Source organism: Podarcis raffonei, chromosome 3 (genome assembly GCF_027172205.1).
Source record: "Podarcis raffonei isolate rPodRaf1 chromosome 3, rPodRaf1.pri, whole genome shotgun sequence".
NCBI classification, from domain to species: Eukaryota; Metazoa; Chordata; class Lepidosauria; order Squamata; family Lacertidae; genus Podarcis; species Podarcis raffonei.
The window spans coordinates 112,607,278-112,622,714 of NC_070604.1; the positions used below are offsets into that span (position 1 = coordinate 112,607,278).

The window sequence follows — 15,437 nt, forward strand, 5'->3', positions numbered from 1 at the left end:
CGAGGGTCATCTAGTCCAACCCCCTGCAATGCAGGAATCTTTCACCCAACATGGGACTCGAACCCACAACCCTGAGATTAAGGGTCTCAGGCTGTAGAGCTATCTCCGGATTGCAGCCTCAAATGGCCTAGAAAATCAAATGGATGTTTATCTGTTGCTGGGAAGAGAACAAAGATGGTGCCAGGTGAACCTCACTGGGGTGGAGATTTGAGAGATGTGGTGCCACAGCAGAAAAGGCCCTGTCTTCAGATGACCAAGCCCTTTGCTTCAGAAGGCTGACACATGAATCTCAGCATCCAGGCAGATTTGTGTCAGAATAGGCAGTCCTTCAACTGCTGTGGCCCCAAGCCATAGGACATGCCCCTCCAGATGTTATAGGTATACAACCATCAACGACAGGCTTCCTCAACCTCGGCCCTCCAGATGTTTTTGGCCTACAACTCCCATGATCCCTAGCTAGCAGGACCAGTGGTCAGGGATGATGGGAATTGTAGTCTCAAAACATCTGGAGGGCCGAGGTTGAGGAAGCCTGATCAACAACGTCTACAACTTCGGCTGTGATCCTTTGCATACTTAACTAGGAAGAAATCTTTAAAAAGCAACAACTAAGCACATCTCCCTCCCTCTCTCTCTTTTCTTTCTTTCGTTCTTCATTCACAGGAGAGTTTTTTAAGGGGTAGCTGATGCAGAGGCTGGCTTAAGAAGATCCAAGATGACGACGACAGTAGCGACAGACTACGACAACATTGAAATCCAACAGCAATACAGCGATGTCAACAACCGCTGGGATGTTGAAGAGTGGGACAACGAGAACAGTTCCGCACGGCTGTTTGAGAGGTCTCGCATCAAAGCCTTAGCAGGTAAGACTTTCACCATTTCTACCATTGGTGCAATTATTCATCTGGTGCTGTTTGTGCTCCTAGCACAAAGGTGGCCCTAAATAATAGCTTGTGGTCTACCCTCTGAATCCAGGTACAACTTTCAGGAACCAGAGCTGATCTCCACTTAACAGGAGTGTTCCGCATAACCACACCTATTGCCTCTTAGTGAAACAAACACACAACGGGTTGCTTTAAACCATGATTTATGATTGGTGACCAAATCAGGACTGGAGACCGTGGTTTGAAGGTGGTTTACAAGCCATAGTTTGAGCACCTTATGGTTGGGTGTTAACATCCAAATGAACAAACTACATGTTAATATCTTTCAGCCATCCTTTTTTTAAAAAAAAAACCCCACACCTTTAAAGCAAGTTTCATGGATTTGACAGCTACTTTAGAAATGATAAAGTAATAATAACGGTGAACTCTCCTATTTCAAGAATGACACGGTACTGCACGGGTTATGCAGTGTTTGTAATTGTTCGAAGTTCAATTCCAGAAGTTTTAATGAGGTGCTGATGTCTCCAGAAAATGGATCAATGGCTGTGGTGCTTTGAATTTAGCTTCCCTATGGAGAACTATTTAGGAAGGTCTATAGTGGTTGATTGACTGCCATCATCAGTAGAGGAAGAACTCTTCTCAATTTCCATATTGCTTTGTCTAACTGTGAAGGGGGGGAATCAGGATCATGCCCAGTGGTCCTATCTTCTCCCTACCTCCCAGGTTTTCAACAGAAAAACAGAAACGGGTTATTTCTTTGGGTTCCTGATAGTGTGGAAGAGCTTTTGTGTGTGTGTGTGTGTGTGTGTGTGTGTGTGTGAGAGAGAGAGAGAGAGAGAGAGAGAGAGATATCAGCTGTAAGTGCATAGAATCCCTTTTACACCTTCTGCACCCCCTCCCCAAATTCACTGAGCTCCGCTGGTCTTCACCTTTTCCCAGCTGTCAGTTAGGCCCTGATCCACACAGGTGTTTTCATCAGGGCCGGCCCACCCATGAGGAAAGATGAGGCAACCACCTCAGACACAGGATCCACAGGGGCAGCAGATGTCGATGTCGAGCTCTCTTCCTAATCCAAACCAAAATATCTGGGGCTTCTCTGGAGGATATGCAAGAATCAGCTGCATGAGCCATTAGGCAGGTAGGCCGAGCAGCCTAAACAAAGCCCCACTACACCTCAGGTCTCTTTGGAGCTTCCTCTGCCCTCACTGACATCCCCTTCGGGCTTCAGGGAGGGTCTCATCCTGAGCTTCGAGGACTCTCCAGCTCTCTCCCACCATTTCCGGGTTCAAATTGAATTTTTTACTGATTTCTTGGCATCACAGTTATATGCAGTTGCAGGAGAGTTGATCACACGTAAGTGTGTTGGGGGACGATGACGACACTTGTACTGGCATTCTGTGCCAACTGCCAAACTTGATGAAAATCTCTGTGTAGCCCACAGACCCCGGGGCACTTGTATCTTTTGAAGTCAACATTTATCACAGTGCCAGCAGCCCCTGTGTTTCGGTGCAAGCGCCCTTCTCAACTTCCCACCCTGGGTCGAAGCAATGTTTTGTCTAGTTCTTTTGCAGATGTATGTCTAGAAAACTACTTAATACGCATAAATCAGCTGCACGTTGTCAGAGTTTATAAACCCCTGTCTGCAAAGTCCAGTCGCTTTGTATCACGAGAGTTACGGTGCCAACAACATTCATTTCAGTGTCCCTACGGGAGCTAGAGGGCAACATAATTTTCCACCCTCGCGGCGTCATAATCTGTTATCTTGGCGGTGGTTACCCAGTTCTCAGACGGAATGGAAAAAAACCAAAGCCCAGAGCCTTGCACTTGTTCTGTGGCAGTCAAAAGCAGTTCTGAGGTTGTGTTCCTCAAAACCAGCAAACTTTTTCAGCAGGGGGCCAGTCCACTGTCCCTCAGACCTTGTGGGGGGCCGGACCATATTTGGGGGGGGGAATATGAAGAAATTCCTATGCCCCACAAATAACACAGAGATGCATTTTAAATAAAAGGACACATTCTACTCATGTAAAAACACGCTGATTCCTGGACCATCCATGGGCTGGATTTAGTAGGTGATTGGGCTGGATCCTGACCCCAGGCCTTAGTTTGCCTAAAGGTAAAGGTAAAGGGACCCCTGACCATTAGGTCCAGCCGCGGCCGACTCTGGCATTACGGTGCTCATCTCGCTTTATTGGCCGAGGGAACCGGCATACAGCTTCCGGGTCATGTGGCCATCATGACTAAGCCACTTCTGGCGAACCAGAGCAGCGCAAGGAAACGCCATTTACCTTCCTGCCAGAGCGGTACCTATTTATCTACTTGCACTTTGACGTGCTTTCAAACTGCTAGGTGGGCAGGAGCAGAGACCGAACAACGGGAGCTCACCCCGTCGTGGGGATTCGAACCACCAACCTTCTGATCGGCAAGTCCTAGGCTCTGTGGTTTAACCCACAGCGCCACCCACGTCCTTTTAGTTTGCCTACCCGTGCTCAAAACCATCAACGGGCAGATTCTGTTGCTGCCTGGAACATGCTACATATGGCCCAAGTATTTTTGTACACAGAGGCACACATAAATCCATATACACAAAACGTATACATATGCGTGCACACGAATGTGCACGTGCATATCTTCCTTTATACATAAGGCTGTCATTCCATTGGAGGATCTGTGGTGCTGCATCACAGTCCTGGATGTGCATGAAGAGATTGGGGTTGGGAAGGTGACAAGCAAGCTTAGTAGTTTCATGGGGTGCAAAGGAGAAGGGCTAGGAGCTTAATGTGGGGGGAATGGCAGGGGAGTTGCTGAGCAGAACTAGCAGAGGCACAGTCCTGTGTGTGTATGTGAACACAAATACATATCTCTGGGTTTTTCTTGGGGGGGGGAGAGGCGTGTCAGGAGGTTCTACACATGAGTAGGAATCCGGCAGAGACACATGCCTTACTGGCATGTTCTCTCCCTCCTGGTCGTTCGTTCGGGAGATACAAAAGCTTTCTCCAGCCCGAACATCACAGCGACTGATACCATGAGGCCTCAGCACACTTCAGGATCAGCAGAGTATAGGCAGTCAGCATTCTGACTCAGTAGCGCAGCTTTTTGGCTAAACTATGTTTATTTACATATATACACTCGGAGCATCGCAACTCACCTCCTTCCTCTTCGGCTGGCATCCCCAAACTCGGCCCTCCAGATGTTTTGGGACTACAGTTCCCATCATCCCTGACCACTGGTCCTGTTAGCTAGGGATGGTGGGAGTAGTATTCCCAAAACATCTGGAGGGCTGAGTTTGGGGATGCCTGCTCTTCTGCATCAGACAGCAAAGAGAGAGAACAAAGGGACAAAAATCCTGCATCACAGAAGCACAGTAATAATAATAATAATAATAATAATAATAATAATAATAATTTATTATTTATACCCCGCCCATCTGGCTGGGCCTCCCCAGCCACTCTGGGCGGCTTCCATAAAAACCAAAAATACAGTAAAATATCACACGTTAAAAACTTCCCTGAACAGGGCTGCCTTAAGATGTCTTCTGAATGTCAGGTAGTTGTTTATCTCTTTGACATCTGCTGGAAGGGCGTTCCACAGGGCGGGCGCCACTACCGAGAAGGCCCTCTGCCTGGTTCCCTGTAGCTTTGCTTCTCGCAATGAGGGAACCGCCAGAAGGCCCTCGGCGCTGGACCTCAGCGTCCGGGCAGAATGATGTAATATAAGTAATATAAGCACCCTGTGTCCGTCACTTCCCACACTGTGGAATGAAAACATGCACCGTCATGTGATATAAACAATCCCATGACTGCAATGCGGGAAAAGAATCTTAACTTGCATAGTCATTTCAATGCACTCTGCACGTGATTCCTCAAAATGCACGGTAGCATGCTGACATTCCTGACCTCTGAACCAAATGCCAAATGAGACATGCTGAAAGGCAGGACTACACCAACTCAGAAAGTGCTGGAGATCCCCTGGGTTCCTTGCAAAAAGAGGAATCATGGAATTGTAGAGTCGGAAGGGACCCCAACAGTCATCTAGTCCAACCCCCTGATATGCAGGAATTCTCAGATAAAGCATCCATGACAGATGGTCCCCCAAGCTCTGCTTCAAAACCTCCACAACCTCCCAAGGGAGACTGCCGCTGTCAAAAAGCTCTTACTGTCAGAAAGTTCTTCCTGGTGTTTTGTTGGAATCTCCTTTCTTGTAACTTGAAGCCCTGGGTTCGAGTCCTACCCTGTGGAGCAGAAGAAAACAAGCTTGCTCCCTCTTCCATGGGACAGCCCTTGAGATATTTGGAGATGGCCATGTCGATAACATGACACCGAGTCAATAGCTGCAACCACTGTGAGCCAGTGTGGTGTAGTGGTTCAGAGTGGTGGACTCGTAATCTGGTGAACCGGGTTCGATTCCCTGCTCCTCCACATGCAGCTGCTGGGTGACCTTGGGCTAGTCACACTTCTCTGAAGTCTCTCAGCCATACTCACCTCACAGAATGTTTGTTGTTGTGGGGAAGGAAGGGAAAGGAGATTGTGAGCCGCTTTGAGAGTCCTTAGGGGAGTGATAAAGCGGGATATCAAATCCAAACTCTTCTTCTTCATAAAAACTACACACATTCTCTCTCTCTCTCTCTCTCTCTCTCTCTCTCTCTCTCTCTCTAGCACCCGCACCCACACCACCATTTGGCAAAGGGAAATAGACAACTCTTGTTGTTCTGATAGTCAGAGATGGGCTGGCTTAGAAGCAAGCTGCTGCCACAGGGAATCCACAGAGTGCAACAAGTACCCTTGTGCTGTGCAGCAAAATCCTAACCTAACCTAGCCTTTTCGTTGTTGTTGTTCTGAGGGTGGGATGGGGATTTGCAAACTCCACCTCTGTGATTGACAGGCACTATAGACTGGCTAGGCCAAACTACCATCGAGCTTAGAAATGCACATGAACAAGCAGTAGATAAAAGGTAAAGGGACCCCTGACCTTTAGGTCCAGTTGTGACCGACTCTGGGGTTGTGGCGCTCATCTCACTTTATTGGCCGAGGGAGCTTCCGGGTCATGTGGCCAGCAGCACAGCGCACGGAAACGCCGTTTACCTTCCCGCCAGAGCGCTACCTATTTATCTACTTGCACTTTGAGGTGCTTTCGAACTGCTAGGTTGGCAGGAGCAGGGACCGAGCAACGGGAGCTCACCCTGTTGCGGGGATTCGAACCGCCAACCTTCTGATCGGCAAGTCCTAGGCTCTGTGGTTTAACCCACAGCGCCACCCGCATCCCTTGTAAGCAGTAGATAGATGCCCTAAATAGATGCATTTTATTTATCTAATCTCATTTGTATCCACCCCGAGGTGCTTAGGCCCATCTCTAACTCAAGATTTGTACCCAGGGCTCCCTGATCTGACTATGACACCCCTCCAGCTCCATCGGGGTAGCCAACATGGTGCACCTCCAGATGTTTTGGGCTGAAACTCCCACAATCCTCTGCCATTGGCCATGCTGGCCAGGACTGCTGGGAATTGGAGTCCAAAGCCCCTGGAGGGGGCACCACTTTGGCTGCAGCTGAACTACACACACCATGGACCACTCTGGTCAGCACAATGGATTCCTCCTGTCTCTTGGATCAGTCTCCATCTCCACTTCCTGACAGCACAAATCCAGGCTTAGGAAGAAGACTGGTGTAGCCTGGACTAGCCTGGACACAAACAATTCAAGCAGTCACCCAAGGGAGCAATATTTTGGGGTGTACCCCTGGGGAAAAAAACATTGGGAGAGGGCTCACGCAACTATTACAACTGGAGTCATCAGATGATGCCTCTACAGTGGTACCTCGGGTTACATACGCTTCAATTTACATACACTTCAGGTTACAGGCTCCGCTAACCCAGAAATAGTGCTTCAGGTTAAGAACTTTGCTTCAGGATGAGAACAGAAATTGTGCTCCGGCAGCGAGGCCCCATTAGCTAAAGTGGTGCTTCAGGTTAAGTACAGTTTCAGGTTAAGAATGGACCTCCGGAACGAATTAAGTACTTAGCCCGAGGTACCACTGTAGTTGGCTTGCTATGGATTTGAGAAGGGCATTTCTGTCTAGGCTCCTTAGGCGCAGCACCAAACTTGCCCAGATGACCTAGATAGATTTTGATAAATTTCGCGGGAGGTTTTATTGGCAGTGTGGCCCCAGGAGCTTATGATCTGGGTTTTTGTTTTAATCCAACTGGGTATGGTAGTGATTTTTGTTCCAACGATGTTAGCAGGTATCCCATCAGGAAGACTCCTCTGTATTTGGGTGCTCCTTCACACCCCAGGTGAGGGATGAATAATACACACGAAACAATCACTTAAGGGACATCTAATACAATGTGGGCAACTCAATTATTTAGCTTGTCTAAAAGAGGCACTCGTTTCAGTGCTTTGAGAAGCCTGCTGTAGATTTGATACAGCGCTAAATTTAGGTCTTCTCTATCCGGCTTTCTCCCCAGAATGTATTTATTTGGGAATGGGGAGGGCATGAACTGCTAGGGATTTGCGAGGTTGCGAGAGAGAGAGAGAGAGAGAGAGAGAGAGAGAGAGAGAGAGAGAGAGAGAGAACTAAAACACAGCCATCCTTCTCCATACATTTCTTTGTAACGTGTACAAAAATGCAGATGCTGGGGTAAGGTGTGCATATCAGTGTGTTTATTAATGGAAGTAATACCAAAAAAATGTGTTATATTGGGGGGAAAACAATTTGAAAAACGTGTGCATTAGGCAAAGTTGCATTACAATTTGTAAAATTTGGGAAAAATTAGCACAAAAAGGTTACCTCTTCGTTTTACCAAATGTATTTCTGGTGTGGTGTTACAGAGGGTCTCAGGCAGAGGTCTGTGCTAGCCCTACAATCTGGGTTACTTGATCATGCATTTCCGATCTTCTACAAACAAATGTCTTCTGCTGAGCTATAATGCCTCCCACATTGTTTGTGGTATTTTCTGGGTTATGCTTCCCCCTCCTATCTCACCACACAACACACACACAAACATTGTAAGTGCAGTGAAACCATCTGCAAGATTTGATTCAGAAGGGCTAGCGGCAGTGGAGGCAACCGAGGACCAGGTCCATGAAGGATGCCTGAAGGTTCTGTCAATTATTAGGAGGAAACATAGAACCCAAAGCACCTGGTTCGCAAGTTACTCCTCAGTATATTTAGTCAATAGGGACATGGGTGGTGCTGAGCCTCTTGGGCTTGCTGATCGGAAGTTCGGCGGTTCGAATCCCCGCAATGGGGTGAGCTCCCGTTGCTCGGTCCCAGCACCTGCCAACCTAGCGGTTCAAAAGCACACCAGTGCAAGTAGATAAATAGGTAACTCTGCAGCAGGCAGGTAAATGGCGTTTCCGTGCACTCTGGCACTCTGTGCACCAGTAGCGGTTTAGTCATGCTGGCCTCATGACCCGGAAAGCTGTCTGTGGACAAATGCCGGCTCCCTCAGCCTGAAAGCGAGATGAGCGCCGCTACCCCATAGCCGCCATAAAGGTCCAGGGGTCCTTTAGGTAAGAGGTAAGAGGTACCCCTGCCCGTACGGGCCAGTCTTGACAGACTCTAGGGTTGTGCGCCCATCTCACTTAAGAGGCCGGGGGCCAGCGCTGTCCGGAGACACTTCCGGGTCACGTGGCCAGCGTGACAAAGCTGCATCTGGCGAGCCAGCGCAGCACACGGAAACGCCGTTTACCTTCCCGCCAGTAAGCGGTCCCTATTTATCTACTTGCACCTGGGGGTGCTTTCGAACTGCTAGGTTGGCAGGCGCTGGGACCAAGCAACGGGAGCGCACCCCGCCGCGGGGATTCGAACCGCTGACCTTTCGATCAGCAAGCCCTAGGCGCTGAGGCTTTTACCCACAGTGCCACCCGCGTCCCTTTACCTTTACCTTTTTATATTTAGTCAGCTGGAAGCCTCAGGGTTGCTCAAACATCTATGGCCTCTTCCTCTCCCAGGAGAAGCTGCACATACAGATATTTTGATCAGGGCTACAGCTAATACCCTAGAGATGTCTGAGGCTGCTTTTAGCTCTTGACATAATCTGGCGGTATTATTATTATTATTATTATTATTATTATTATTATTATTATATATTATATATGTATACCGCCCTATACCCCTAGATCTCAAGGTGGTTCACCTATTAATGGCAAATGCCATTAATATGATAGCAAGTCTAATTAACAAACAATATTAAAACCCCAGTATTAAAAACCCAATGAGCTGTCTTTACATCTTCAGGTGTAGCACAGTGCACCAATACCAAGCCCACAGAGCCAGTCCAGGAGGATATAATAGACAATGATATCAAAAGCCACAGAGAGGTTGAGAAGGCGATGGTGATAATATACTATGCAGTGTCAGCTGCTTGGGGATCAGATACAGAGAAGGGCAAGAATCTTGAACCTTTAATGGCTGGGCATGGAGGAGGGGAAAGCTCTTACTCTAGCCAGTCCTGTTTGGGAGTAAAGATGGAAGGAGTATTCAGTGACGAGGAGGGAGCCCTATGCCACCTCTGCTTTCTGTTGAAGGAGTTTGTTCTTGAGACTTGTGCTAAGCACACACTCTTTGTGTATGTGGCAATTAAAGAACGAGGTGCCGCCATCTTGCACCAAACCCAGCACTTTGGGTCTGAACTTGACGGCGCCTTAGTGCGCATCTGCATCGGGTTACGCATGCACAGCAAGTTTCTGCATACAGTGGTACCTCAGGTTAAGTACTTAATTTGTTCCGGAGGTCCGTACTTAACCTGAAACTGTTCTTAACCTGAAGCACCACTTTAACTAATGGGGCCTCCTGCTGCCGCCGCGCCGCCAGAGGACGATTTCTGTTCTCAACCTGAAGCAAAGTTCTTAAGCTGAAGCACTATTTCTGGTTGAGCGGAGTCTGTAACCTGAAGCGTATGTAACCTGAGGTACCACTGTACTTCTTTCTCAACAAATTCCAGATTACCTCACATAACTCTGGTAAGCCTTCCAAATTTCTGGCTTTTACATGAAACTTTCCACCAGTAGGCCCACAGGAGTTCGAACAAACTGGCCAGGCCAGATCCTCCCCCCTTTCTTCCCCACGCCCACACTCCCCTTGTCACTTGGCAGTCCCATATCATACGTACCTTCCAACATTTGACAGAGGAGAACAGGCACATTTTACTGGACGAGGAATCGGCCTGAACTGAAGCATAGGCTCAATCTGTCTCCTGCCAGTAGCCTATTCATTTGGCAGTGGGCTTGCAGTAAGAGGGTGGGAAAGGGTGTTCTCCATTTGGCTAGCAAAATGCAGCTTTGTCCGTTGCCACTGAACAAGTAGGCCAGAGTTAACAGAGGTACAAGAGATGTGAGCAACCTTACCTCCAGCAAGGTTTGGGAGTGGACAAGTGCGATCGCCCAGTGCTTTTTTCCTGGGGTGACGCAGGGGTACACATACCCCTAAATATTTTTTAAATCGAGATTTGGCCTCATTGAGGGGCAGTATTTCAATATGTGCAGGGAAACAAGAATACCCCTCAACATTTTTTAAAGGAAAAAAGCACTGGGGTCACCAACAAAATGGCGGCCTTCATGATTTTTCCTCATTCGTGTCCTCTTCATGATACCCCTGGGAGGGAGGTTAGGCTAAGAGAGAGGTACTAGCTGTGCAGAGGTAAACCAGCAATCTTCATGCTTGAAGATTGCAAGCTGGGTTTTCCTGCTCCAGAGTCTGACGCTCTAATCTAGGGATGGGGAACCTGTGGCCCTCCATATGTTGCTGTACTGCAGCTCTGACCATTGGGAACACTGACTGGAGCTGAGGCCAAACAAAATTTGGAGGTACAGGTTCCCCACCCAGCTCTGTCTATGCACCAGTCTGTCTCTACTTTTATTTTTTTAACCCTTAATGGCTGGTGTTAGAAGGAACACAGAAAGGGACATTTTATTTGTTCCCTTGTACACACGTTCCAGCTCACTCAGGCTGCATAGCCTGATTTTGCATGGTGGGTTAAACCACAGAGCCTAGGACTTGCCAATCAGAAGGTCGGCGGTTTGAATCCCAGCGACGGGGTGAGCTCCCATTGCTCGGTCCCTGCTCCTGCCAACCTAGCAGTTCGAAAGCAAGACAAAGTGCAAGTAGATAAATAGGTACTGCTCTGGCGGGAAGGTAAACGGTGCTTCCGTGCGCTGCTCTGGTTTTGCCAGAAGCGGCTTAGTCATGCTGGCCACATGACCCGGAAGCTGTACACCGGCTCCCTCGGCCAATAAAGCGAGATGAGTGCCGCAACCCCAGAGTCGGTCACGACTGGACCTAATGGTCAGGGGTCCATTTACCTTTTTAATGTGCATAATATGGGTTTATAGTTTGTGTATGAAAAAACCCCAATGGATCGGTGGGTGAGAAAGGAGATAATCAGGCATGGCGAACTGCTTGGGTTTGATAAATGACACTAGGAGAGTAGACTTTTGAGCTCAATAATGGATGTTGTGAGTGGAACAGAGCACAAGCATGCAGCTGGCGGACAACTCTGGAAATTCTGAGGAATGTGGCTGTTTTATTCCTCAGCTTCCAGAAATCCATTGGGAACTGAGAAAATGCACTTAAAAAAAAATGAATCCAGGAGAATCTGGGAGATGCTGCCAACGATGAAATAAAATAAAATACGAAGATGGATATTTCCATTGTATTTGTTAACCTCTGTTATGATCTGAGAAGTAGACATTGCTCTGCTCCTTCCGAGCTGTGGCAAGAACTTGCTGCAGGCCGGGGCCTTCAAGCAAACAAAGGAATGAACTTCATGCTTCTGTGATTTCAGCAGGGGACACAGTGAGCTGTCAGGCACAGTCATGTGGTCAATGGGAGAAGCAGAGAACAGCTGAGAAACTGGAAAGCATTTAAACGCCGCCCCCATTGGTTGAAACCTGTAGTTCAGCATCAAAAGGAAAACAGCAGGTTAGCCACAACCTGATTTACCCCACACTGGCATAACCTAGCTTTGTGAAGAAGTTGACTGGCAATTTTGTGTTGCGCAGGAAGGTTTGAGAAGTGCGGTCTGCCGAGCACTGTCCATAGCTGTCAAGCGTCCCTTATTTGGCGGGACAGTCCCTTATCCCAGCACCATGTCCTGCTGCTGTCCCTTATTGATGATGTCACTTAAATAAGCTACTGAAGGTAATGGGGCCCTTTCTATGTCCAGCTGTCCTTTGTCAACAACAACTTGTTGCTGTTTTTTGTGTTGAATATATGCTATATGGTAATTTATGGACCTAATAGGTATCTGAAGCCATTTGCATGCAACAAAATATGCATTCTAGCAAAGTAATTGTTGATCCCTTATTTTGGCTGCTGATCCCTTATTTTCGAGGCTGCTGGTCCCTTATTTTCAAATCTGTAAGTTGACAGCTATGCCACTGTCCCTTCAGTTACTCAGCCTTGGTGACCAGGGAATTTGGGAGGTGAAGTATCTTCATGGTTGGGGCAACTGCTGCATGGAATTTGCACACACAATGTGTGTCTTTGGATCCTTCCTGCAAAAATAGCGACCGTCTGGAAAAGCGCAACTGACACAGGGTTTTTTTAATGGGGAAAGCAGGTCCAGCCAAGTAGTTTGATCTGGACAGACAAATTTAAAAATATATTTAAGTTTGCCGTTTTGGAGGAACCAAACTGCAAAAAAGAGGCTGTGCAAAGTAGGCACAGCAGCAAACGTTAGATACTTTGGGATGAAATGTTCTTCTCCGGCTCTAATTTTAAAAAGGGGTTCCCCTCCCCCTCCCGTTACTTTACTGTTGCCGATCACATTTTACAAGAGCTGCTGAAAGATGCCAGTCATAATTGAAGTGCCCGTGTGCCGAGTGCGTTTCGGGAAGGGAATGTTCTGCCATCTTTGTTTGCGAGTGTTCGCCTTGCAAAGCTTCTGCTTTTATTGAGCAAAAGATTGTTCTATGAATCCCTCTCCGCCCCCCCCCCCAGCAGCCTGTGCGTTGCTTAGAAACTGTACCAAAGGATTGTAATTGCTAGCTGAGCCTGTTCCAAAATAAAATTAGGAGAGTGTCTTTTGGTTAATTCCAAACCCGCTTTAGCAAGAAGATTAACTGATGCAGCATTAATGGCTAGGAAACTGAGCTGTGAATCAGGGGCTTAATCCTGCCATTGCCATGATGAACCTACTAGGAGGCCCCTTAAGTAATCCATTCTCTCTCTCTCTCTTAGCCCTTATCTATAACAGCAGGACAATGAAAGAGCTAGGCTACATGCCATGCATTTAAAATACTATGATGGCACTCTAAGCAGCCATGGCTTTCCCACTCCAAATAATCCCGGGAACTGTAGTTTGTTAAGGGCGCTGAGAGTTGTCAGGAGACTGCCGTTCCCTTCTCAGAGCTACGATTCCCCTGAGAAGATTTATAGATTTGCTAAGCCACTCTGAAAATTATACCTCTGTGAGTTCTCCCTTCTTTTCCTCCATCCTCGCCTTGCCCACCAGGCACCTGAAGAGAATCATCTTTTTGTTAAATCACAGGGTCCATCGCAGCATGATCAGGAAACCTAAATCCTTGTTTGCAATTCCAGTTTGTAAAAGGTAAAGGGACCCCTGACCGTTAGGTCCAGTCATGACCGACTCTGGGGTTGCGGCGCTCATCTCGCTTTACTGGCCAAGGGAGCCGGCGTACAGCTTCCGGGTCATGTGGCCAGCATGACTAAGCCACTTCTGGTGAACCAGAGCAGCGCACAGAAACACCGTTTACCTTCCCGCTGGAGCAGTACCTATTTATCTACTTGCACTTTGACATGCTTTCGAACTGCTAGGTTGGCAGGAGCAGGGACCAAGCAACGGGAGCTCACCCCGTCATGGGGATTCGAACCGCCAACCTTCTGATCAGCAAGTCGTAGGCTCTGTGGTTTAACCCACAGCGCCACCTGCGTGCCAGTTTGTAGGGAGCCATTAAACCACAGTTTTGCAGTTGGGATGTCACGGGGAACTGCTTGACAAACAGGAAATCTGCCTACAGATGGGAAGGGGGAAATGGAGACGGTGGAAGAAGAAATGTTCAAGCTCATAGAGCTTGTTCCCACTCTTAACAAACCATACTTTTTTGGACTACATATGTTCCTCAAGAATGAATTGGGCTTTATTTCCCCCCTTGGCCCTCAGCCCACTACCACAATAACAACTTTATTTATACTGTCACAGGCTTCGTTAAGCCTCAGCTTGCCGGAAAAAAACACATGGCGCGGCCTCAATATTAATTGTTCATCACTATCCTGTCTCCTTTGCTCAAAGTTCAGTGGGTAACTTCACCTCTTCATAACAACGGAGCTGGAAAAATGTTTCAGATTCCTAACTAACATCATATCTTTTAAGAGCTTAGAATCCTGCTCCCATGTGCCAATGATATATAGAAGTGCGGAACAATATCGAAATACTTTAGTGCCTGGCCAGCCAAAGAGCCTGGGATTTATCCAGCCTTTCGGCCTAGAAAACGCGTGGACCGCATCTAAACAGACGTCTAGCACTCTTGTACTAAGAGGCAATTCCCAAACCACAAAGATATATTTAAAAGGAAAAAAATACCACGTAGGAGGGTTGGAGTGTTTTAGGAAATGTACATTTCATTCGTTTTGGCGCTCGGAGTAAGTTTGGAAGGGAGGGCTTTACATTTGGGGATTGAAAACATTTGGACAAATTAGTTTATCCTTTCTTTAATCGGTCCCTTTCCTCCAATATTTCAAGCAGCATTAAGTATCATGTCGTTGCACACCTATGATGTAACTTCCATCCTGACTTCCATCCTGCGTTTCGCTGCTTGCATTATCATGTCTCCTAAACAGCCTCTTGGATTTTTGGAGTCCAGCAGAGTGCTAGAAGAAGAAGAAGAAGAAGAAGAAGAGTTTGGATTTGATATCCCGCCTTTCACTCCCTTTAAGGAGTCTCAAAGCGGCTAACATTCTCCTTTCCCTTCCTCCCCCACAACAAACACTCTGTGAGGTGAGTGGGGCTGAGAGACTTCAAAGACGTGTGACTGGCCCAAGGTCACCCAGCAGCTGCATGTGGAGGAGCGGAGACGCGAACCCGGTTCACCAGATTAGGAGACTACCGCTCTTAAGCACTACACCACACTGGCTCTCTCTAGGCCCAGGACAACAACGTAGGGTTTGAAGACAAGGCCCTTGGAACCTTCGTCCCAAAAGCGCCTAGGGATTTTGACTAGGGGGCTTGTTACAGGATGGCCCAGGGGGCCCAACCCCCTAAGTCTTTTGCGAGCATGCCCCAAATCTCCTTTGGGGAAGGGCTCAGTGGTAGAGCATCTGGTCCTAGCATCTTCAGGTAGGAGAGAACCCCCGTCTGAAATCTTAGAGAGAGACCCTCTATCAGTGTAGACAATACTGAGCTAGTAGGACCAATGGTCTGAGTTAGAATAATAAAATCAAATAATTGTAGTAGTAGTAGTAGTAGTAGTAATAATAATAATAATAATAATAATAATAATTATTATTATTATTATTATTATTTATACCCTGCCCTCCCCAGCCAAGGCCGGGCTCAGGGCGGCTAACAAGCAATAATAAAAACAAGTTGAATGAATACTACT

At 47.5% G+C, this 15,437-nt stretch overlaps 1 protein-coding gene across 2 annotated transcripts in view; it reads left to right on the forward strand.

Moving 5' to 3' along the window:
* The first annotated feature begins 660 nt into the window (after positions 1 to 660).
* The window catches only part of SPTBN1 (spectrin beta, non-erythrocytic 1), a 178,991-nt gene continuing 164,214 nt past the window's right edge, over positions 661 to 15,437 (forward strand). For both annotated transcript variants that reach the window (XM_053383641.1, XM_053383644.1), the window contains exon 1: positions 661 to 860. In XM_053383641.1, coding sequence (XP_053239616.1) covers positions 713 to 860 — 148 coding nt within the window. In that variant the 5' untranslated portion in view covers positions 661 to 712. The remainder of the gene's footprint in view (positions 861 to 15,437) is intronic.